Genomic DNA, 27,094 nt, shown 5'->3' on the forward strand with positions numbered 1-27,094 from the left:
AATGTCTGCAAGAGCTTTGGGATCAGCAATAACACTTCCATTATGGTCTACGATAGACAAATAGTGTGTTCTACATCTACCTTTCATCTACCACCAAGCAGAGCAGCTCATATTTCATCTGAGGAGTAACAGCAACAGCTGTGCCTCAGTTAGCTTCATGGACGACAGCATTGCCATTCATTATGTTCAATAATTGCTTTGTACCAGAAGTGGAAACATATATGAAGCAAAACGTTCTCGATTTAAAAGTTTTATTAATTGTTGACAATGCACCAAGTCATCTGCATTTAGAACATCCAAATGCAGGTAGTGTTTTTAATGGCCAATACAACAACAATTATTCAGCCATTACATCAAGGTATAATTGGTACTTTTAAAAAATATTATGTTAAGCGCACTTTTCAATTTATATTGGATAAACTAGAAAATGAATCATTAACAGTAAATGACATTTGGAAAAATTTTTCTATTTTGGGCTGCTTAAATCACGTTGCATCTGCTATCGCTGAAATAAGACCACAAACTTTAAATGCCTGCTGGAAAGCAGCTTGGCCTGGATCCATTCAAACATCTACAATATCAGCTGAAATCATTACTTTGGCACATGAAATTGGTGGAGAAGGTTTTGATACATTTAGCCAGAATGATGAAGACGAATTGCTTCTGGATAATGTCTTAAGTGATGATGATATTATCGGATATCGATTAACTTTAGATATCGTTGGAGATCCAGAAAAATAGTGAAGCGGAAGAAAAACCTGTAATCCCCCTCACTGCAAATATAATTCGAGAAGGTCTTGAACTGTGCAGTAAATTGGAAAATCATTTTCTTGTTAATGATTTTGAACAAGCCTTTAAATTCCAACGTGAGCTGAAGAACTGTATGTCTGGATCATGAGCTGTATAAAAAAAATAGTAAAATCATCATCGCAAAAAGTTTAATCACTGATTACATCGTCAGAAGAAAAAAATCAGCACAGAATGAGGGTGAATCTAATTCAGTTTGTGACGAACCATTGCCTTTACCATACAGATCTGATGCGCTGACTATTTCTTTAAGTGATGAAAGCGATTTTGCACCAGTTTGCAAAAGTTGCCAAATATTGCCTAATAGCGATGATAATTCTGAAGGAAAAATGTAAAAAAATTGTTACTTTTCAATAAAATTAAATGAATAAAGCTTTAAAATAAATTTAGGCATTCTTATTTTCCTGAAATTTATAAATTTTTTATGCAATTTTTGGTTTATTTTAATTCATTGCTTCGGTTTTATGCAGTTTTAGAAAATTATGGAATGTATCCCTAATTTTTCAACGTAAGTTAGGTCTTTTTTGTGCGATTTTTTTATATGCAGTTTTCTCTGGAGTGTATTTACTGCATAAAAAGAGACCCGACTGTATATACATATATATAATTTTTATCAGGTATCAATTATTTTTGTAAAAAATAAACGACACTTACCTATCTGCAAAAGGCGGAAAATTAAGATGAATTCTATGGACACAAATGATGAATCGATCCTCCTTTTTTGTATTCTCAATCATATTCTTAATATAGCCTCTGCACATATCATAAAAATTACTGAACTCGGAACATGAGTTTTCCTTGAAATATTTAAGAATCAGACCAACAACTTCGGCTGCTGCAGCATAAACCTCTTTGTATTTGAATGTCATGTTTCTTGCAAGTGTGTTCAGTAAACTAAAAAATTAAAAAAAAAATATTGTCCAATAATGCAGTGTTTCATACTTGTAGATATTTAGAGCAAATATGGTATACATGTAATAGGTCACAAAGTGTAACAATTAACCTTCAAGACAGTCCATTAACATTCTGAAAATTATTGCATTCAGAGTTTTAATGCAGGATATCAACACTGCATTGTATATATCAAAATAAAGGTGTCGTTTTACTTATTAGATCTATTAGACTAAAACCTCCTTCACATCCTCTCCACTGCTTCCTCATTCCCAAGAAAACTAGATGACTAGACCACAGCACAGTAATCCAGATATGGACATATCAAGGACATATGAAGTTATCATTCTTCCTTCTAAAGAGAAATAATAACTTCCTTTCTCTCTGCTTGTTAGCAGTGTGTTAATCAATAACTAAGTAATCCTGTGAGCTAACTTAGCAACCTTACCAAAATGCCCACTAAACTTCTACTCTTGATCTACCCCAACCACAAAAAAATAACTTCATCAGTTTCCTGAAGTATAGTTCATTCAATGCAATACAATACTTGTAATCCTTTTATAATAATAATAATAATTATTATTATTATTATTATTATTCAGGTCTCCATGGAGTCAAAAGACTCATCGTGGGAGATCCTTCCTAAGAAACACAAAGTCTATCAAGACTCATCGAGGGAAGGACCTCCCCCCCCCCCCCCCGCTAAGAAACACAAAGTCTATCATACCATTCCTTGAACTCATTGACCGTTCTCGCTCTCAACACTCCATCAGGCAATGCATTCCATGGTTCAACCAACCTCCATGCAAAGAAACCACTCCTCACCCTCTTGCTCACAGTTTCCTTTCGTAACTTCCAGGGATGGCCTTTTGTCATCACTCCTTCCCGCTGTTCAACCAAGCGAAAGAACTCCCCAGTGTCAACCCCATAACCACCTTTCAACAGTTTAAAAGTCTCAATCATATCACCTCTCCTTCTTCTATCCACCAAACTCTGCAGTCCACATTCCCAATGCATACTTTACACTTTTCCACATTAAACTGACACCCATCCATTATCCTGTTTAAATCAGCCTATTTAAATCATCCTGCAAGTTCTCACATCACCTTGAATAACTATTACCCAGCTAAATTTCTGCATTTGGGAGTAGTCAGCAAACATTTCTATAAATTAAACAGTAGTGGTCGAAGCACAGAACCTTGCAGAACATCATTAGTCACCCTGCTTTCTTCTTAATTCTACACTTCCATATACTAGGTTTTTGGCATCTGTTCATCAGCTACCCTTGAATCCATATCAACAGTTTTACAACCCCATTTGTTCCAGCTTGTGTAACAGAGTTCCATGTGGTATTTTGTTAAATTGCTTTGCAAAATCAAGTAGTATCATTGCACAGCCATTTCCTAAATTCAACTCTGCTGTCACTCTATTATAAAAAATTAGTATATTACTAAGGCATGACTGATTGACCCTTCACAAAGCCATGCTACTCCTCATTAAGTATCACTTTTATCTACCCATTCCAAATCTCTCTCTCTTTGACCAACTTTTCCAGAACATAACTCCTGAGATACTGATTAGATTGTAATTTGCTACAGAAGTCTTAGAGTCTCCTTTATGCAAAAGGATTTATTTTGTTCACCTTTCACTACCTTGGGACTTTGTCAGAGCCGAGACTTAAGTTAAACACCCTATTTAGAGGTACTGATAGTTCCCTTGCACATTCTCATAACACAAGAGTTGATATCCCTTCTTATCCCGTGATCATATTTTCATTGAGATTCTTCAATATCCTAAGTACTTTCAAATTCATTAACTTCTATTCTCAAATCAGTCTCCGTCACATCAATATCCTCTGTTGCATGATATACTCCTCCAAAGTGATCACTCAGTAACTCAATTACTTTATTTGTTTCTTTAACTTCACTACTATTAGGAATCATTACAGTTATCTTTTCAGTCATTTTTCCTCTTACTTGCCACATAATGAAAGAACTCTTCAGGATTTCCTCTGCCCTGCTTGACTAATTTCTACCACAATCTAATTTACCTTTCTTACTATGTTGGACATCTTTCTTACCTGATCCTTATACTATTTGCGACCTTGTTAATCATCATTCTCCTTATATAACCTTCACAACATTTCTGCAGGTCCTCCTTAATGATGCTACTCATCCATCTAACTTCTATCTATTCCTTTTTCTCCTATACCTTTGGTATATAAGGATAAGGTATATCCACCATGCACTGCTAACATTCTTCCCTTCTGCTTTTAAGCCATGGCAATGTTCAAGATGCCTCCTAAGCATATCATAATCATCCACCTAGTTACTCTTTCTTTTAAGGTTACACAGTGATCAGCATTCATATTTATGAATTTAGGGACACAAAACACACGTGTTGAAAAGATTATTTTACTGATTAATAATAAAATAATAACTTGACGTTTCGAACCCCTGTATTGAGGTCATCATCAGAGGAATACATGTGTATAAGAACCAAGCTACATGCTGTTGCATTCTATACCAGTAAATTACATCTACATTGTTAACTAATCTTTTATCTTAGCCTGCTCTCTAGTGATTAAAAAAAAAAAAAACTACAATAAACTCTGCTAAATTCCTCACGTATTAGGATTCTTCTGGAATTATACAGTTCATATTGTTATATTATGATTATATTCTGAATTTGTACAGTACAGGTTGCTATTGAATGATCAGGAAAAAAAAAAAACTTCACCAAGTCTTCTTGTATTAAGATTTTTCATTGTGGTTGCTATGAAGGTTGCAGATGGGTCCTCCATATTCTTGGAATGGTTAGACCATCATTTTTATTCAGATTTGGATCATGTTTTAGCATTTCGCATGCTTCCTTGAATTTCTGCTCGAACCAGGTTTTGGTGGCGGTGTAGGGACTTGGTACCTTTCCAATCAATTCTGTGGTATGTTTGAAGTGCGTGGTCAGAAAGGCCGGTTTTTCCAAAATGGAGGTATTTTGTGTGTCGTTTGTGTTCATCCTTCCTGGTTGGGATGGTTCGCCCTGTTTCACCTATGTATGGTATGTTACATGTGCAATCTATTTTGTAAACCCCTGGGTGGGCTAGGTGTGGCAGATGATCCTTGGAAGAACTGAGTAGGTGTCTTAATTCTGTCAGGGGGTTTAAAGGTGGTTTTGATGTTGTATTTGTGTAGTGTTCTGTCTATTTTTTCTGAAATGCCTCTACCATATGGTATAGCAATGGCATTCTTGAAATCTTTTTTGTTATTAGTGGTATCTTTGTGGAGGATCTTGTGAATGGTTTTTATACTGTATCCATTTTTTATAAAGGTATGTTTGATGGTATCATATTCATGGTTAAGAGCTTGTTCATTTGAACAAATAGTTTGAGCTCTGTGTTTAAGGGTGCTTATGACCCCTAGTTTTTGTGTTGGTGGTGATAAAAGTTTTGTGTATGTACTGGCCTGTAGGTTTGCGGTAAACTGAGAAGGAGAGACAGCCTGGAGGAAGAATTGTGACAAGTGTGTCTAGGAATGGAAGAGAGTTGTTTTTTTCTATTTCAATGGTGAATTGGATGTGTTTGTGTTGTTTGTTCAGGTGGCTAAGGAATGTATTTAGTGCTTCGTGGCTGTGGAGCCAAATGGCGAAAATTCCAGAAGAATCCTAATACGTGAGGACTTTAGCACTTTAGCAGATTTTATTGTAGTTTTTATTGGTAATTTTTTTTCTTTTTCTTTCACTAGAGGGCAGGTTAAGAAAAAAGATTAGTTAACAATGTAGATGTAATTTACCAGTATAGCCAGAAGAAACAATTAAAAAATTAATACCGCAGTATGCCCACGCGTCCAGAATTTATGGCCTGCCAAAAGTACACAAAACAGACACACCATTACATCCAATTGTGGAAGGAATCAACAGCCCGAATTACCACTTAGCCAAAAAATTAGCAGCCACACTCAAGGAATTGGTTGGTCATTCCCCCTTCCTACATAAAAAATACACAACATTTCATAAACAAAATTAAAGCATTACACTCAACAACCAAGATTTATTAGTCAGATTTGACATAACTTCCCTTTTCACCAATGTCCCAATCAATGATACTATCTTACTCTTACAGAACATATTTCCACACCACATCACAGCCCTCTTTGCCCATGTACTCTGCTCCGGATATTTCGTGTGGCAAAACGATTTTTACCTTCAAAAAGAGGGTACAGCCATGGGCTCACCACTTCCCCACCCCAATAGTGAACTTTTATATGGAAGACTTTGAGCAACAAGCTCTAGAGCCAACATGCCTAAAGCCCAAAATTTGGCTCATATACGTCGACGATATATACTTCACATATACACTTCACCGTCGACGGTGAAGTGTTCCCCCCATCCCCTGAAGATTCAATAGCAACCTGTACTGTAAGAATTCAGAAGATAATCATAATATAACAATATGAACTATTTAATTCCAGAGTACGTGATGACTTCAGCAGAGTTTATTGTAGTTTTTATTGGTATTTTTTTAAAATTTTTTTTATTTATTTTTTATCACTAAGAGGGCAGGCTAAGAAAAAAGATTAGTTAACAACATAGATGTAATTTACCAGTACAGAGTGCAACAGCATATAGCTTGGTTCTTATACACATGTATCCTTCTGATGATGACCTCAATATAGGGGTTGAAACGTCAAGTTATTATTTTATTATCAATCAGTAAAATAATCTTTTCAACACGTGTGTTTTGTGTACCTAAATTCATAAATATGAATCCACCTAGTTAAAAAGTGACCCATGTGTAACTGAAAATTCCACATATTTTGCAATCTCCTAAGTGTGGCTACCTTAGTTACAGAGTGTTCGATCTGGTCTGATCCAACACTCTATTATCCTGTGTCCTGTCCATCACATGCTAATTTAAGTAATTATCACTTGGTAGGTGTTTAAATTCCATTTCCTTTCTGCAATGGAATCATTTCTCTTCTAATCTATATCTCCATAATTGAAATCGATATTGTGTATTTGGGAGAATCAGATAAAATCACCTCAGTGATAAGGCTTAGCCTCTTTAACAGCATTAAAATAAAACCAAGCATATTGATGAAATGAGGGTACTTGATTAAAACAAGTGTATGGTTGCTGCACTGAGCCACAGTATGCAAACATAGGGATGCCATCACCTCTCAATAGGAAAGAATGTGCAAAATTAATATAGCCTATCACACACACACACACACACACACACACACACACACACACACACACACACACACACACACATATATATATATACACACACACACAGGTAGTTGTGTTGAATTTTGATTGAAAATATTTTTACTAAGAAATATCTCATTCAGAATTTAACAAGAAAAAAAAAATTAAAAGGGGAAATGCTTGTAAATAAGTGAAGATACCAATTTTGTTTAAAGAATTATACTAATACAAATTTTATAAAATTAATTAAAGGTGAAAGTTGTCATTTTTTTGTAAAAAGATTATAATGTAAGAAGTTTCTCTATAAGATATATGTTAGAGCATAATAACAAAGGATGAAAGTCCATTAACGACACTTCGGATAAATTGTATAGCCAACGGCAAATTGCTTACGTGCGAATGGCATGTGCACAGTGTTTTTCCGGGAAGATGCGGCAATCGTATGGAGTATTCCAGGAAGATAGGAATGAAATAGGAGCCGGGCGCAAAAAAAAGAAAGTGTCCGGCAGAAATTTTTGGGTGAAAGAGGGCTTCGAGATCTAGTTGATAGCGGGCAGCTATTCTCTGCTGTCGTTTCGCGATGTTGGGTGGAAGGAATAGACGAAGAAATATTAGGTAGTTTTCCAAGTAAGCCTGAAGAAACTGGCTGCCACATACGTCCATGTGGATCGATTCAATCCATGCTGTTTCCAGTCAAGAATGCGATGAAAGGCCAAACCTAGCCTGTGAGTTAATCACCAAGGACGAGATCGAACATTCGGAGGGAAATTATAAAGAAAGGATAGACGGAATAAGTTACAGGAATGTGGTAATGTGAAACCCTTTATAATTCCTTTGTTAAGAAAGAATGGAATAATGTGTTATGGAAGAAACGAGATGTTAGGTTTTATAACTCTAAACTTATAGGAAGGACTATAGTGAGATTTTAGATACCAGCGTCTAAAACCTGATGCTCGTTTCCTCAGTATTTGTGTGAATGAGTATTAGTTAATTTTCTATAAGTAATGAGCTATAGAATTATCGATGTGAATCTTTTAAGAATATGTGTAAGATAGTAGAGATATTTAAAGAATGCTAGCTAGAATTTTGTGTAGTGAAATGAGCCTATTCTTAGATGTGATATGTGAATTACAGTTATGTCTAACCTTATAACTTGAGAAAACTCTATTCCTATCGAGTGTTTTTATTGTAAATGTGTAATCTTTAGAATCGAATAAATGTATCTTGATTATCTTAACCTGTTTTGTGCCTTGATTTGAATCCAATGCACCGCTTGCTAACATTTGAATCTGAGCGGGAGTGAATTATATGACAGAGACTGCGACTGCAAACTAAAGTATTTTAAGAGAGATAGATAAGATTGAGATAAAGAATAACTAATAGATTGATTTACTTATATATTTTCTGAGGGTTACTTCTTCGTAGAAAGGAATTTTTAACCTAGGGATCTGGCTGGTGCAGCTTGATCAAATAAATATTGCCAGAACCTGAATAGGAAGTAACTCCAGACCATTACTGCTGAGGATCGGACTCCATTCAGAAGTCAATCCTTTGTCAATTTATTTAATATATATGTTTATAATATAATTTAATATATCATTCTAAGAATCGGCCAAATTGTGTGGATAGATTTACCTGTGAATAAGATAAGTGATATATAAGCAGAAGAACAATATAAATTATAAATTTTTAACTTTATGAATTTTTATTTTATATTGTACACGGTGAAGGACGTAATAATTGTATGAACGTAATGATCAGTTAGAATGAGCCTCAGTCACTCATGAGCCTTGGAGATGCGAATGTGTTATTCATGGTTTTCTTCAATTACACCTAATTTTTTTAAAAAAATTTTTATTTTGTTTTCTTTTTAAGTATAATCTTTTCACTGTGATTGCGACATTTAAAGCACATTATTTCAAAGAGACTTTTGAAATGTTAATAGAAGCAACTGATAAAGGTGAAAACTTTTCTATCAAAGAGTTCTGGAAGAGATTCAACATTTTAGATTCAATTCGGACAACGCAGAGCGCCTGGCATAAAGTTTTCGAAAAAGCTGTGAAACGAGTATGGCTTAAACTTTGTCCTCAGTTTAATGATAATTTCGAAGGCTTTGAAGACCCAACAAAGATTATGAATTCTGAAACTCAGGCGATCTTAGGTATGGCTAACTAGTTGCAAATGGAAGTTTCGGAAGGTGATGTTAATGAGCTGCTTCAATCTCACGCTATGGAACTCTCACCCAATGATCTCCTTGAATTAGAGGAACAGGAAAGAAACGAAGAAGAAAAAGAGAAAAAGATAATGAATATGAAGCTCCAACTCAGTTTTTCACTGTAAAAGGCCTAGAAGAAGTATTTAAATTTCTCGAAAAAGCTCAAGCAATCTTTGAATCACAAGATTCAGACTTTGAATGATTTAGTAAATTTTCCCACGAAATGAATAATACTTCTGCTTGCTATTAAGCAATTTTAAATGAAAAGAAGCAAAAGTCAGTTAAGCTGATGACCCTCAAGGCCTTCTTTGAAAAAAAAGACGCACCAATTCACTCGGTGATATAGAAATGAGCTAATTTTTTTTTCAAAGAATATTTTTTAATTTAAAATTTTACTTTTGTTATTTTTTAAATATGAAAATCTTTGGGCAGTAAAGTCTTTTCTTTTCATTTAATAATCGCTTTATATATTCCTTCCTACGAATGTAACTCTCACTTATAGGATGATTTTTAAACAAACTCCCGCTTCCTGATTTACGAATGGTCGCCAGGAACCAATTAATTCATAAAGAGGGAACTACCTGTATATATATATATATATATATACACACACACACACATATATATATATATATATATATGTGTGTGTGTGTGTGTGGTGGCGTTCTCTCCATCCACCAACAAGCTACACGCTGTCTAGCAAACAATGATTCTTCTTGGAAGTGGAATGTCAGGGCTATCTCAGATGCCATTCTAGTACCAAAGCCAGCATTGGGCCCTCTCCCTGGCCTTCAGGGAAGAAACTCAAGTGTCACTGTTCCTTTCAAAAAGCCATGAGCCAAATGGCTGGGCATCTAGGACATCTTGAAATATGCACTCAAGTAGTGCAAGACTAGAAGGATTTCCCACTACTGGTTATCCATGTATCTTCCTCTATATTCCCTGGTGTATAGCAACATCCCACTATGTATCCTTACCTACCCATCTTTACTTCATGCCATGCACTTACAAATCCATCAATGCCATCCCTCCATCCCTACCACGAGAGAGTCAACTCATCATAATATAACCATTTCTTGGAACCAGCTGTCTATATTCCACACCTGCTTTCCTATACATTCTCACTACCTTATCATTTACCACTGCTCCTCTACCCACCCCATTACAGTATTGAGACAACACATTCACTACCACCCCTCTCACACTTTTCTGCTATATTAACCCTAATATTGATTCCAAATATTTTTTGGTATCAGTTTCACACTACCCCTCAGGTCATTTGTATCAGCCATCACTCACTCACATTTTGACCTCATTTCATTAACACAGTCATACTTGTTTTTCCTCAAGAAACAGACCACACCATATAGTTCCATTTTCACTGGCATCCTGAAATCTGTCTTGTTCTCCTACTTTCTTTGATGACAGATTAGGAGACCTCTCACTTCTCTTCAATCCTTCTCCTTAACTCATTCTTCATACCTTCTGCTTCCATTCTAACTATCTTTATTTCTCTTCTCTCTCTCTATAAACATCGTGCCTTCACCTTACATTCATCCACACCATCAAGGCTATCTGTAAAAACTGCTGCATCCTCAGAGATGCACAATCTAGGTTAAATCCATTATACCTCTTACACTGGGTCCTAAATTCAGTTTGTTTGTCTCTCCGATGCATACCAGCCCTAAATATTCCTATTAATGAACTACAAAGATTATAATGACTACAAGGATTATAATGAACTACAAAGAATATAATATTTGCTAAATAATGGTATCTTGGATGTTTTCAAGATGTATTAATTACTTGAAATTATAACTATATTTAATCTGAAAATACTGATATCTATTTTTACATACTTCTTCATACATATATGGGCAACCACGTATTAAATTACCTATTTTGACTAACAACAGAAGTGATATATGGAAGAAAACCACTGGTCAGCACTAATCCTAATAACTGGATTCCAGTGGCATTTTCTTTTTTTGCTGGATCACTGCATGACATCAGGTCACAAATGACTCTGAAAATATAGAAATCAAATAAGACAGTCATGAATATTATTTATAAAATATAAGATGCACCCAATTCACTAATAAAACACATGTGACCAATACTTCTCAACAATACACAATGACATAAATCTTTACACTTTTGACTTACCTTCTTGGAATTTGAATTCTTCCTTTCCAACATTTTAATACTGTGCCAATAACTTCAAAATTGTTCCGAAAAATTTCTCTGTTTTGATGAAAACAATTTCTCATCAGAAACTCCAATACAGTATTTGCTGCATGCTGGCCCATCAACGAATCCTAGATAATAGACGGAAAGGGAGAGGGTTTCAAGATGAGCATGCATATATAAAACACTTTCTTTTATTTTAAAATGAACTCTAACATAGCATATATAACTGGTAGCTACATTTACCTATCACATTTAATCAATGTGACAAGTAAATCATTTTTTCATGCCATATAAATGTATTACTATATTATTGACTGCATTGTGAATGTATGTATATAAGTATTTCTTATGATAAAAAAGATACTATATATAGATATATACATGTGACATACATGTATGTGTTTATTATGTGGAGCCTCCATAGCTCAGTCAATATCAAAGATGATGCCTTTCAAATGGTAAGATATAGATATGAATCCAACACAAGATGTAAATAACCTTTACCAGGCCTTTTCATTTGAAGGTGAATTAGATAGTCTCACATGGATATGGTGGGGTTTATCATCCCAAAAAACACACAAACTAATCAGAAAAAGCAACAATTTTACAGGCATAGCAGACAATGTGGGTTTCTAGTAATTTTTTTAATAATTTTCTAATAATTATTAGAAAATTATTAAAATTTTTCTAATAATTTTCTAGCTGTGACAGTCAAAAGGCAGATTACAATTTTTCAAGCCAATTCAGGTTTCAAATTCTATAAAAATTATGAAAAGGAAAACAACAACCTAAATTCTGTATAAATTACAGACAAACATAGTTGAAAAATATTTAATTATGATATAATCTAACGTAATTAAATATTTTTAATTATAAACTACAGATATTTTGACTCACATATTGTGAATCATTTTCAGTGGAATACAGTTGGAAATAAGAAATTAAATAACAGTGAAGGTATATGGAGAATGGAATTTCTCATTATATGCAGTTGTGAGGCAGCCAGATAAAAAAAAAATAAAAATACTATTAGGATTGATTCAAGTGTTGCATGTACAGATTTTTTAAAAAAATTGAAGCATATATGTATATGTAATAAAATTTTTTATATAATTAAGTAGTATTGCTCTTAATAATTTCCCAGATTTTTTTGCATGGAGAGTCCATCATTAAGGGTTTTTAGTTCAATCTGTGAAGTTGGAATACATTCACAATAGAGAGTTGATAGTGGACGTATTCCAACTTCAGAGACCAAATCAGAAGAGAAGCTGAACCGTTTGCTCTCAGTAATGATTTAGCACAATTTGTTCACCGCCCTACCAGATTTCCATATAATCGTCATCATCCTGCCAGCACCTGGGCCTTTTCTTAATGGTCTCTCACTCCAAATACACTAGTGGTGTTAGCTTGCCTCTTGGCAACTCTGATCATAATCTTTCCCACGTTGCTTTCTCTGGAGATCACTCTTTTCCCAGACAATCTGTGCTTTGGATCCCATGGTGGTATAATGGTGCCAACTTGGATGATTTTCAGGATTCCTATGCTTTTTCCATTGTCTGAATCTAATAACTGAAATTCTTGTTGGGATAAATGCCTTTATTCCAAATTCCACTCAAAATTCCTGACCCTTATCCAAGCTTTGATTTTCTAACAAATGTAACAAAATAACACAAGCTAAAAATGCAGCATATACTCAATGGCTTAAGTTAAAAACTCCAACCTTCCATTCAGCTTATACTGCAGGCCTGTACTGTAAAAAAATTTCAAGTCTAAAGCAAACTTTGGACACACCACATGCTTTCATCCTGCTCAAATGGTAGTTGAGTCTTCTGGTCCCTTGTGAAGGCTATTCGACAAAACTCTTGCCCTGCTCTGTTACAACATCTCTCTCTCATCCTGATGGAACAACAACATCTCCTAAAGAAAAGAAAGACCTCTTGGCATCAGTCTTTTCTAACTCCTGTTTAGACAATCAAGGCAATTTTTCCATACTATCCACAAACTACCCTCAGCATGCATTCTCTTATCTTTCAGAGGAACATCAAAAAAATACTCAGATAGCCAAGATGATAATAATACCTCTGGCCTAGATGGCATCCCTCCAGATAATCCTTGTCACCTTCTGTTATGAGTTTGTACTCTCGAACATGTACGAGCTTGTCTGATATTCTAGATTCCCCCCCCCCCCCCCACAAAGCTGGCCTCTTATGGTCTCCTGGATGTTTGAACCATACCATGGTTTCAATCTCATCTAATTTTTTCATCAATACAGAATACACCTTTGTGCTCTCCCCTACTTCTATATGTCATTTCTATTTCACTAAAATCTAATTCTATTCATAGCTTTGCTGATAACAGTGCGTGCTAATCTAATTGACAACTTATTTAAATACTTAAATAACATAACTTATTTTCGTGGTATTACAACACCAAACAAACTAAATTATAAGAGGATTTATTATCTGGCTTTTAGTTTCACCAGCATCTTCAGAACAAACAATATGTCACAGTTTACATGCAACAATGAGTAAGTGCAATTCAAATTGTAATGGACAAAAGATCTAAAGTCCTAATGCAGCACCCTCTAATGTCATAAAAAAAAAAAGAATAACTATAACAGTTTTGCAGGAGATGATCTCTGGATAACAGTCTGCCAAATTTGTGGCAAATTTATGCAACCATACTTGTAAGGTTAGGAAAAAGCTTCATAGCCACTGAGGATTCGAAAAATGCTCTTTCTCACCTGTTACAACTTCTCTATAGCACACTGGTTTTCTTCCATCAAATCCTGTGGGAAAGTCTGTCCCAAGCATGGTCTGCCGGTCCATACTTGCCATAATAATGGTAGTGAATGTATTTCTCATGTTCTCCAAGGGGGATGATGTTAACAGACCTTTCTGCCTGTCCATAGTAGGCTAAATCACAGTCACAGGGAATGTCATGCTCTCCAGGATATGGAGTTTGTCCTTAGGATTGTGGATCAAAGTTGCTAATTTGACATGTTGTTTGAATGTGGTGGGAAAATTATATTTTATTAGTACTTTCAAATGTAACTTAAATATATGGTATAGGAATAACGGCATTTTGTTCTTGTGTGTTTGGAGAGGGAAAAGTAGGAGGGCCATGTAGCATTTTATATATTTTGTAGGAGCTGCAGCCATTTGCAAAGGAAGTATAGTGAAACATAGTTGAGTTCTATGGACAGAACGCTCTGTGTGTAAGTGTTTTTAGAATTCCATACTGTTGGGAGATAACAATGTGATTGTTTATATAGACAACTTCCTGCATATGTGCTTTCTATAAATGGAAAAAGATAGTCAACCATCTGAGACATGAGTTACTAACATGGCAAGAAAAGGCAAACAGCTATTTGATTCTTTTTCTACTATGAAGTGAATTTTGGGGAAGTTACATAAGGTAGGTTACAAAAGAATCCAAAGTATCTTGCCCATGGGACCAAACAGGCAAAGACATCATCAACAAGCATAACCATACTATTAACATTCACCTTGGAGAACATATGAAATATATTCGCTACCATTGTTATGGCAAGTGCAGACTGGCAGACCATGCTTTGAATACCCCTTCACACAGGATTAAATGGAAGAAAAACCAATTTGCTATACAGAAATCATTACAGGTAAGAATGATTATTTTTAGAGTCATCAATGGCTATGAAGCATTCTCCTAACCTTAACTAGTATAGCTGCATTAATTTGCCAAAAATTATTATTATTATTATTTTTTTTTTTTTTTTTTTAGAGGATGCCATATTAGGACTTCAGATCTTTTGTCTGTTACAATTTGAATTGTTTCACTTACAATGTAACATGTTGTTGGTTATGAAGATGCTGGTTTGAAATCCAGCAAAACATAAGTCAGTTAATAAACATCTTTTTTATAATAAGTTTGTTTGGTATTGAAATATCATTAAAATAAGTTATGAAGACAGTATACTCTGTTTCTCTCCATCATACAAAAAATCACATTAAATTACTCAAACGTCAAAATTATCTACCATAATGCCCCTTAAACACAAATCTTCTAAACATTCTCAAGTAAGGTGAAAATAATTTAACAAATTTTCATGCTACCATTTGTTATAATCTAGACTTATTTACCAGAAGAAAGACTAAACCTCACTCTCCAGCTTTTCTGATAGCATTTTGCTAACTAATGATCTTCAGTTTCTCTTCTTGCATTGACTATCACATCAAACCTATTCTGGCCTAATATAGCCACTTCAACCTCTAGAAAAAAGGTCTCCTTTCCCATCTACACATTAATTTTATTCTCCTCAACTAATGACATTTGATATATCTCGAATTTATTCCACCTTAGAATACTGTCCTTGAATTTGGGAAAGGGCATCAAAAACCTCACTCACTCAGAAGAACACCAATCTTATATTTGTTACAGCAAAGGATGGTCGACTGGTAGAGCCTCTGCTACTAATGCTCACGCAAAAAGTTAAGCAAGCTTGAGTGCAGTTAGTAGTTGGAAGGAGTGAATATTTCAATGCTGCTGGCACACCCTCCCTCGATGAGTCTCTGGACTCCCTGGAGGTGTCTAATAATAATAATAATAATACCTTGAACCTAGTTGGAAGGGGACAATCGTTCGATGCTGTTGACACACTCTCCCTCGATGAGTCTCTGGACTCCCTGGAAGAGTCTAATAATAATAATAATAATAATAATAATAATAATAAATAATAATACCTTGAACCTGAACAGTCTGGACTTACAGAACATGCCATCAACACTAGACATACAGTTCACTGAAACAAGAGAAGAGTCCTTCACAAAAGTCGGGTTCCTCATGGAACAGCTTTAAAAAGAAACTTGTGGAACTTTACTTCACTCTCCTAACTTAAACAGATCCGATGATCTACATCTATCCCCTTTGTGGGAGATGGTACTTTATATATCAGCTAATCTTTTCTAACTTTTTTAATTGTATATATATATATATATATATATATATATATATATATATATATATATATATATATACTAGGGGGGCTCTGCCCCTCCCCCCGAGTTCTGGACTGGTAAGCCGGTTCACCAATGTTTTGAAACGTCCAACAAATTATTGTCTCATGAAGGCAAACACATTGTTGGATGTTAAACGTTCCAAATTTCGGCTTATTGGCTCAAAACAATGAAGAGACAAAAAAAGTGACATAAAAAAGTTTAAAATTCTGGCTTATCAGCTTAAGCCACCTCAAAACAATGAGAGACAAAAAAAAGTTTCAGATTTCGGCTTATCTTTATATATATATATATATATTTTTTTTTTATAAAAAGACTGAATGACAAGAACGAGAGAAATGAAAGCAAAGTTTATTAGTACTACACAACTAGTTTCAGCTTGTATCAGCCTTTGTCAGGTGCACATTAAAAAGAAGAAATAACCAGTAAAAACAATGGAGGAAATAACTGTAAACAACATGGAAAATTATTGTATATATATTTCAATGTTGAAGTCTGCACATTCAAAATTGTCCCTCATTGGCTTCATTGTTGGGTATGCATGTGTTAAACTGTGAATGAAACTAGGTTGTGTATTTTGTTTTTTTTTATTCACATTTAACATTGCTTATTATATATTAATCATGACGTATAAAAGTTACTTATTACTCCTTATTTAAGAATTATTATTTAAGTATTTATTCTGAATTTAATCAGCTATTAAATTACTAAACAATAATATGTGTATAATTTATTATAATTTAATATATATTGTAATGTGAATATTATTACAGTTATCTGTGTACGAAATGAAAGAGTTGATTAAGTAGCTCTAATATTTTATTTATTGTGTTTTTATTAACTCAATGTAGTGGTATAGCCTTATGTAACATTAACGAAAATGTTTACGTTTATTTGTTGTCATGGAAACGCATGAAGTAAACGAGCGCGAGTGGAACAGAGCGTGAGCTGGGAGAGGAATAATAAAATAAATATATAAGGTAACGAGGAGAGAGTTGAGACAGAATTTTTGAAGTGAAAGGAAGCAAGGGTATAAACTAGAGAAGTGGAAGTTAATGAAAGGTTCTCAAGGGCAGAAGTTAAAAGGGATAATATTTATAAGTGAGCAAAGACAAAGTGAATCTTATAGTTAGCTGAAAGTGAAGTCAGCAGTAATAATAAAAAAAGAAATTAATGCCGTAATCGGATAATATAAAAAGCTGGACGTTCAATGAAGAATTCTGAATAAACCCAGTTAATCTAGAATTGCGACTTAATTCTAATTTGCCCTAAGGAGAACTGCACAGTGTTTAATTGGTTAATGAGTGATAACAAGGATAGTTAAAGTAAACTACAGTTGATGTCTAGAGTTGTGAAGTGCGATTAATAGTATTTTAGTTATAACTGTGGATAAGTCTAACAGATGTGTTCTTAAGTGAAATAAATATATTTTGAAAGTATACTCACAACATAATAGATGTACTAGGAACTATTTCTGGTAAGGACTATCATATTGAATTATTTCAATGCATGAAGAATTAAGTGCTAATTACGCTACGTTTAACCTAACCTTAACTATGGAAATTCTTCGAAATTGAGAATCGAAGATAAGAATTGCTTGAGAGATATTTACAGCTATTAGTGCCTGCGATGTTTTTAAGCTTATAGCATGGCTGAGAAATGTGTGGAAACTGATTAGATAGGAAGTTCTATTATGTTTAATTAAGTGTAGGAACTTTGTGACTCAGAAACTGAGAAAGTTATGTGAAGGTTTGGAAAATTGAACTAATGCGATTGACTTGACCTAATGTTTAACTTGATTCTATTGTTTAAAATTAGAAGTAGAATTTATGTATGTGTTATATAGCTTATATTAAATGTTTCATTTTGTTTATCTAATTATTGTGTTTGCCTGAATTCCTTTTTATTGCACCGTTCACAAAAATTCGAATCTTGCGGGAATCCCAAGTGGGAAACAAATACTTCGGCCAGAATGAATGAGGAGACTGCTAACTAACTTTGAATTGATCCTGCTATTTTGTATAGACTTATCTAAGGATAGAGTGGTGCAGTATAATAGAAATTTCTCTACCCTTGGATTGGTGATCAATTTACAATTAGTTGTGTTTTATTTTATGAAAGTGACTTATAACAAGATGGCGGATTCGAACCTGAAGAGAACAGCGTCACGACACATGTGTATAGCATCTCTTGAACGCCAGTATTTGACCACAGCACAGTGACAGTCTGAAAGGTTGTAACTCAGGTTGCTGTTGAGATGTAGGGGGGGTTGAAAATGATTTCCTTTGATTCTATAATCTTCCTTTCTACTTCATCATGGCAACGGAAAATGTTATTAGACTTGTCCCATAGGACTGTATAGCTAGGGTTTTCTTCATTAGAATTGGCCGAGAATAGAACATGACTAGACAAAGCACTGGCTCGCATTCTCTTGTAAGTGATGTCTCTCTTGTGCACCTCAATGCGTAACTCGATTGACTTCTCTGTTTGGCCAAAGTAAGGTATGTCACAGTTGTACCAGATCTGGTAAACATCAGGATATTTAAGATCATGATGTCTAGGTTTTGTATGGCTCACAAGGGAGTGCATTTTAGCAAGAGGAGTAAATAAAGTTCTTATATTGTATTTTCTAAGAATCTTGGCTAATTTGGGTGAGACAGAGCTTGTGTATGGAATAGAAATATTGCCTTTTACACTAATGGTTTCTTCATTACAGCGACCGGAAGAATTAAATAGGAATTCATCAGTAGTTTTTCGAGAATAACCATTTAGTTGAAAATTAATTTTTAGTGGAACCTGTGGCATAGTAATTAAATAATAAAGTAACATGTAAAAACCACAGGATATAAAAATCACAGATTCTGAAATATTAGTCAGTTTTGACATCATTTCTCTGTTCACCAATATCCCATTAACTGACACAGTCAATTCATTATATGAAGATTACCCTCCAGATATCGCAAGGATATTCGAATATGTCATCCACTCAGGTTATTTCAGTTAGAAAAACAAAATCTAAAAACAAATTGAAGGTACTGCCATGGGTAGCCCTCTGTCTCCACCTCTGGCAAACTACTATGAGGGCTGTTCAATAAGTAATACGACTAATTTTACTGTCGCAAAACCACTCATCACAATATTAATTTCTGTGGAATAAAGAAATGTTGCTGTCTGTATTAACAAAAGAGGTTGATAGATGGCGTATAAAGGCTGATGTGCCAGAGTGTCATGTGACTAAATGCAAGCTTGTTTCGGCGCGCCTACGAACAGCGCCCAGTCGTTGAAATGGAAGCGTTATGCGATTAAATTTTGTGTGCGTTTGCAAAAATTGGCATCGGACACTTTTAACATGATACGTGAAGCTTTCCATGATGAAGCAATGTCAAGTGCAAGTGTTTTTCGCTGGCATAAAACTTTTAAGGAAGGAAGGCAAAATGGGGAAGATCTTGAACGTGAGGGAAGACCTTCAACGTCCATCACAGAGACAATGATCAACACAGCAGCGATTATCATCAAGGAGGATTGCAGAATTACAGTACGCCAGCTGCATGTTGTCCTGAATATTTCTGTGAGAAGTGTTCACTCAATCATGGCTGAATATTTGGGACTGAAACTTGTTTGCTCCCGATGGATTCCCAAACTCTTGACACCGGAGCAAATGCAGCATCGAATAGATGTGTGCACAGAAAGGAAAGAAAGACTGGAACAAGAAGGCGACAACTTCTTAAAATGCATCATTACAACAGAAGCTTGGTTGTATCACTATGATCCTACAATGAAACAACAAAGCAGTGAATGAAAGCATCTGTCTTCGCCTACCCCCAAGAAAACAAAAACTGTAAAATCGGCTGGTAAAGTTATGACCATAATGTTTTTTGACTACGAAGGCATTGTTTACCAACACACTATAGAACCCGGGAATACTGTAAATGGCTCATACTATGCGGAGTTTTACGGACAATGGTACAGCACGTCAAAAGGAAGCGTCAATTGCTGAAGAATGGCTTCTTATTGCACCACGATAATGCAAGGCCACATATTGCTGGTTGTGTAGTGGACATTTTGCAGAAGAACAACATAGATATTCTACCACACCCTCCATACAGTCCTTATCTTGCACCGTGCAATTTCTGGCTGTTTCCTCAGCTCAAGAAACCATTAAGAGGCTGCCATTTCGAAAGCAACAAAGCAGGTGCAAAAGCTGCGGAAGCAGTTTTGAAAAAAATCTCAAAACACGGACTTTCACATGTGTTTAAGAAGTGGACGCAACATTGGGACAAATGCATCGCATCTCAAGGTAGTTACTGCGAAAAGGACCATGTAAATGATGACGATTAAAGGTAATCTGTTTTCTGTATAAATATAGCCCGGGAATACTGTAAATGGCTCATACTATGCGGAGTTTTACGGACAATGGTACAGCACGTCAAAAGGAAGCGTCAATTGCTGAAGAATGGCTTCTTATTGCACCACGATAATGCAAGGCCACATATTGCTGGTTGTGTAGTGGACATTTTGCAGAAGAACAACATAGATATTCTACCACACCCTCCATACAGTCCTTATCTTGCACCGTGCAATTTCTGGCTGTTTCCTCAGCTCAAGAAACCATTAAGAGGCCGCCATTTCGAAAGCAACAAAGCAGGTGCAAAAGCTGCGGAAGCAGTTTTGAAAAAAATCTCAAAACACGGACTTTCACATGTGTTTAAGAAGTGGACGCAACATTGGGACAAATGCATCGCATCTCAAGGTAGTTACTGCGAAAAGGACCATGTAAATGATGACGATTAAAGGTAATCTGTTTTCTGTATAAATATAGCCTTATAACTTATTGAACAGCCTACGTATTTGAAACAATTCGAAGATACTATGTTCTCATCCATTCACCCTCAACCATCTCTTTGGTACCATTACATCGATGATGTTTTTGCTGTTTGGCCACACTGAAGATGAACTTTCCACTTTTCTACAAGATAAATAACCTTCACCAACACGCATCCAATTCGCTATGGAAAAAGAAAACTCTGGTACTTTACCATTTTTGGACATCCTCCTTACTAGAACGTCTTCTGGTAACTTATCTACAAGCGTCTTTCACAAACCCACATTTACTGGCAGATACATTCACAAAAATTCTGTACACCACATGTCTCAAAAATTTGGCATTCTTAAATCTCTAATTCAGAGCACATAAAGTTTGCTCTTCCCCAATAATCTTACAACAAGAACGTTCCTTTATTAAAAAGTTAATAGAATCAAATTATTACAACTCCAATCAAATCCAACAGTTTCTTCAACAGTCCACAGAGTTCCTATTCCATAAATTCCAGGAATCTCAGAACCTATAGGTAGAATTCTAAAAAAAGTATCAATTGATTCCAACATATATTCCTATCAACAAAATTTCTTCTTTATTACCTTCTACAAAGGATAAACTGTCTTCTCTATCTTTGGCTGGTGTTTACGAAATACCTTGCAAATGCGATGTCTCTTATTTTCGACAAACTGGCCGTTCTTTGGAAAAAAGAATAAAAGAACATCAATATTATATTGATTATAACAAATCTCTGAAGTCTGGTCTGGCACAGCACACTATTGACTCTACTCATAGTGTCTAGTGGGAAAAAGCAGTTCTCCTCCATAGAAGCAGATTCAAATATGAATGATTATTCAAAGAAAGTTGTGAAACTATCTTACACCTACCAAATTTAAATAGAAATGACTGCATGTCTCTCTCAAAGATCTGGGAGACTTTTATCTTATATAAATAACCATTTATCTCAATAGATTAAATTTGTTATTTCTATTATTTCCTAGCACGTGGTAACAATTGTATTTTAATAGGTGATCCACCGAACGTTTTGCCTGTATTCCATTCCTATTACTGTTACAGACACTGAAGATGTGCTATTAATTTTATTACGAAATATCTGTCCTTTACTAATTAAAGATATCACTGTGGTTTTTACATGTTACTTTAATATTTATTTAATTGAAAAGTAGACTTGAGAAAATTGAGTTCTTTATTAAGTTCTATCTGATCATCAAGAAGAGAGTGAGCACAATGTCCTAGAGTAGAAATAATTCCAAACTTTTCAGGATGATAATGATGGGAATGACCGTGGAGATATCTGTTAGTGTGTGTAGGTTTTCTGTAAATTGAGATTTTAAGGTTTTCTGAGGAAGGTGTCAGTTTGACGTCCAAAAAAGGAAGAGAACCATTAGCTTCAAACTCAGCTGTAAATTTTATGTTTTGGTGTTGACTATTTAGATGTTCAAGAAAGTTCAGGAGAGAATCATGGCCATGGCTCCAAATCAGGAAAATGTTGTTAATATATCTTTTCCAAATTCTTGGTTTTAAAGGATAGGAAGAGATGGCTTTAACTTCCAGATCTTCTAGATAGATGTTAGCAAGTACAAGAGACAACGGATTACCCATTGCAAGACCATGATTCTGCTTATAGATGGTATCCTCAAGTTTGAAATGTCCTGATTTGATGTAATGAGTAAGTAAGGCCATGATCTTTTTAGATAATTTATCCCTGAGTAGAACAAGAACTTCGTCTGTAAGAACACTGGTGAATAAGGAGACTATGTCAAAGCTTGCCATTTCATCTTCCTTAATAATTATATCTTTTATACATGATACGAACTCTGCGGAGTTTTTAATAAAGGACGATGGCTTACCAGAAAAACATTTGAGTGATTTTGATAGATATTTGGAAAGGTTGTATGTTGGAGAGTCAATTCCTTCTACGATAGGTCGAAGTGGGATATTTGCCTTGTGAATTTTAGGAAGTCCATATAATCATGGTACAAGCGGATGAAGAGAACGAAGAGAAAGGCGAATGTTTCGAGGTAGTTCTCAGTAGATTGTTGGCCCGGTTGTGGAGTTCACGAGTAGGATCTCTCTCCCAAGGATCGAATAAGTGTCACTCCGTAACAATTCCATCATCTTATTTTGATATTCATCAATGTTAAGAACAACTGTGGCGTTGCCTTTATCTTGCAGGAAGAATAATTATATTTTTGTTGTTTTGCAGCTTCTTAAGAGCCTGTCATTCCGATGAAGAAATATTGTCTGTAGGGGGTTTGGCATTATTGATGATGAAAATGGATTCAATGCGGAGTAGGTTTGCCTCTTGGGTAGGAAGAAAGGACATAGCTTTTTCTATCTTAGTAAGTAATAATTCTTTCTGAATAGATCTAGAGACAAAAAAAAATTTAGGCCTTTACTGAGGACACTTTTTTCTGCAATCAGAAATATTATAAGTTGATTTGTTAATCACAACTTTGTCAGTATGGAGGTGTGGTTTCAAAGAAGTCAAATTACTCTGCTTTTTTCTAAGGACTTCAAATTCTTTAATAAGTTTCAATTTATTGTCAATTTGAATTATGGCAGTTTGAGATTCACTTCTCACTCTAATAAGATTCCAACTGTCACTACCTAGAGATTGCTCAATATCCTGAGATAACTTGGTTTTTTTGTTAAATACAAAAGTGAGAGTTCATTTTGTATGAAAAATCCTCTGGCAAGATCTAACTTTGCTCTATGATAAATCCATTTAGCTTCTTCCTTTTGTCTCCTACATCTATTCCGAAAGAATTATTACTTACTAAGATAGAAAAAAAAAGCTACCTTCTTTCCTCCTACCCAAGAAGCAAACCTACTCTGCATTGAATCCATTTTCATCATCAATAACGCCAAACCCCCTACAGAAAGTATTTTTTCATTGGAACAACAGCCTCTTAAGAAGCTACAAAACATCAAAAATATAATTATTCTTCCCACGGATAAAGGCAATGCCACAGTTGTTCTTAACATTGATAAATATCAAAATAAGATGATGGAATTGTTACAGAGCGACACTTACTTGATCCTTGAGAGAGAGAGAGATCCCACTCATGAACTCCATAACCGGAACAACAATTTACTGAGAACTACCTCTGAACTACCTTGAACATTCGCCTTTCTCTTCGTTCTCTCCATCCACTTGTACCACGATTATATGGACTTCCTAAAATACACAAGGCAAATACCCCACTTTGACTTATCATAGAAGGAATTGACTCTGCAACATACAACCTTTCCAAATATCTATCAAAATCTCTCAAGTGTTTTTCCGGTAAGCCATCGTCCTTTATTAAAAACTCCGCAGAGTTCGTATCATGTATAAAAGATATTATTATTAAGGAAGATGAAATCATGGCAAGCTTTGACATAGTCTCCTTATTCACCAATGTTCCTACAGACGAAGTTCTTGTTCTACTCAAGGATAAATTATCTAAAAGTATCATGGCCTTACTTACTCATTGCATCAAATCAGGACATTTCAAATTTCAGGATACCATCTATAAGCAGAATCATGGACTTGCAATGGGTAATCCGTTGTCTCTTGTACTTGCTAACATCTATCTAGAAGGTCTGGAAGTTAAAGCCATCTCTTCCTATCCTTTAAAACCAAGAATTTGGAAAAGATATATTGACGACATTTACCTGATTTGGAGCCATGGCCGTGATTCTCTCCTGAATTCCTTGAACATCTAAATAGTCAACACCAAAACATAAAATTTACGGCTGAGTTTGAAGCTAATGGTTCTCTTTCTTTTTTGTACATCAAATTGACCTGTTCCTCAGAAAAACTTAAAATCTCGGTTTACAGAAAACCTACACGCACTAACAGATATCTCCATGGTCATTCCCATCATTATCCTCCTCAGAAGTTTGGAATCATTTCTACTCTAGAACATCGTGCTCGCTCTCTTCTTGATGATGAGATAGAACTTAAGAAAGAACTCAATTTTCTCAAGTCTACTTTTCAACTAAATGGTTATTCTCAAAAAACTACTGATAAATTCCTATTTAATCCACCCAGTCACCGTAATGAAGAAACCATTAGTGTAAATGGCAATATTTCTATTCCATACGTAAGCTCTGTCTCATCCAAATTAGCCAAGGTTCTTAGAAAATACAACATAAGAACTTTATTTACTTCTCTTCCTACAAAACCTAGACATCATGATCTTAAATATCTTGGTGTTTGTGACATACCATACTTTGGCCAAACAGAGAAGTCACTCGAGTTACGCATTGAAGAGCACAAGAGAGAGACGTCATTTACAAGAGAATGTGAGACAGTGCTTTGTCTAGTCATGTTCTATTCTCGGCCAATTCTAATGAAGAAAACCTTAGCCATACAGTCCTATATGACAAGTCTAATAACATTTTCCATTGCCATGATGAAGTAGAAAGGAAGATAATGGAATCAAAGAAAATTGTTCTCAAACTCCTACATCTCAAGAACAACTTGAGTTACAACCTTTCAGACAGTCACTGTGTTGTGGTTAAATACTGGCATTCACGAGATGCTATACGCCTGCATACGCCCAACAATGAAGCCAATGAGGGAATAATTTTGAATGAGCAGACTTCAATGTTTCAACGTTGAAAAATATATATACACTAATTTTCCGTGTTGTTTACAATTATTTCCTCCATGTGTTTTTACTGGTTATTTCTTTTTTTTTTAATGTGCACCTGATGAAGGCTGATACAACCTAAAACTAGTTGTGTAGCACTAACAAACTTTGTTTTCATTTCTCTCGGTTCTAGTCATTCAATCTGTTTATAAAAATGTACAACAACCGAGGAAATCAAGCCACACACACACACACACACACACACACACACACACACACACACACACAATATTTATGTATTTATCTGTTTTTGTTTTTTTTTAAATAAGTTACAAAATTTACTGACCTTATTTTTAGTTATCTTACATTAGCTACTTAGCTGGTGCCTTTTGGAATTGTCAGTTATTGTTTAATTAGCTTTATACGTGTACTGAAGATGACTGTGATACTCAGGCAAAAATTCTACTAATAAATAATATTTTACGTGAGTAAATTCCGGTATTATAATATTAATTAATATGTCTACTCATGGTATTTCATTACTAAAACATAAAACAAAGAATACGGTAAACAAATTTATTTACCTCTGGTACGGCAACTGGAGACCAGGAAAGCAATGTGACTAGTATATCTAATGTGAAGTAATTTAATTCTTTTCCAAGAGTGCAATCCACTATCATATTCATCAGGGGATGCAACAAATACTGGGCATATGGTTTTAAGACCTAGCATTTACAAAACACACATATTATGTTTCTAATATTTTGTATAAAATAGATTAGATAAAACAAAACAATTTAATCTTTTTCAGTGCATGTTTAGCTCTGCAAACATATTTTCCTTTTCTTTTAGGTTATGTAATATTTTCCAGTTAATTTTTTCAGGAAAAAAGAAGCCAGCAGGACACTTTCACAGTGATAAATAGCATATTTCTAGGTTACACATCATTTTGTTACCTAAAGTGAGATCATCCCAAATTCAGGCTCAAAGTGGAAAATTGTTCATCCCAAGATCAAAGTTTTCAAATACTGAATCCTCTTCTTACCAATGTTATTAACTATAAACTTCCAAATTTCAGAGGTGATAATGACATAAAAAATAAAAATATAAATAAAATAAAAATTAATGTTGAGTTTCAAGAAAACTAACCTGCTATGTAATCCTTATTTTCATGTAGCAACCTAAATGAATTTAATTTATATTCTCTCCATACAGAAGTCAAAAACAACAACAGACTTTGAATTTTGTTTTACACTTCTTCTTTCAGTTCCAGTCCTGGGGTCTGATACTCGGACAATTCTTCCATATCCCTTTTGATGTTTTCCCACCATCTTTTACTTGGTCTTCCTTTTCTTCTCTTACCCTGCAC

The 27,094-nt window shown here is 34.8% G+C and overlaps 1 protein-coding gene across 3 annotated transcripts in view; it reads right to left on the bottom strand.

The window, feature by feature from the left end:
* Nucleotides 1-27,094, bottom strand: part of LOC150103013 (DNA-dependent protein kinase catalytic subunit-like) — an 847,149-nt gene that overhangs the window by 616,520 nt on the left and 203,535 nt on the right. For all 3 annotated transcript variants that reach the window (XM_090397444.1, XM_090397443.1, XM_090397442.1), the window contains exons 16-19: nucleotides 26,310-26,450; nucleotides 11,288-11,439; nucleotides 11,019-11,147; nucleotides 1,462-1,701 (exon numbers count right to left, since the gene is read on the bottom strand). In XM_090397444.1, coding sequence (XP_090253570.1) covers nucleotides 1,462-1,701; nucleotides 11,019-11,147; nucleotides 11,288-11,439; nucleotides 26,310-26,450 — 662 coding nt within the window. The remainder of the gene's footprint in view (nucleotides 1-1,461; nucleotides 1,702-11,018; nucleotides 11,148-11,287; nucleotides 11,440-26,309; nucleotides 26,451-27,094) is intronic.

The sequence above is a fragment of the Typopeltis vanoorti genome, chromosome 9 (assembly GCF_054136105.1).
Source record: "Typopeltis vanoorti isolate ZY-2024b chromosome 9, IOZ_Tvanoo_1.0, whole genome shotgun sequence".
Classification (NCBI taxonomy): Eukaryota; Metazoa; Arthropoda; class Arachnida; order Uropygi; family Thelyphonidae; genus Typopeltis; species Typopeltis vanoorti.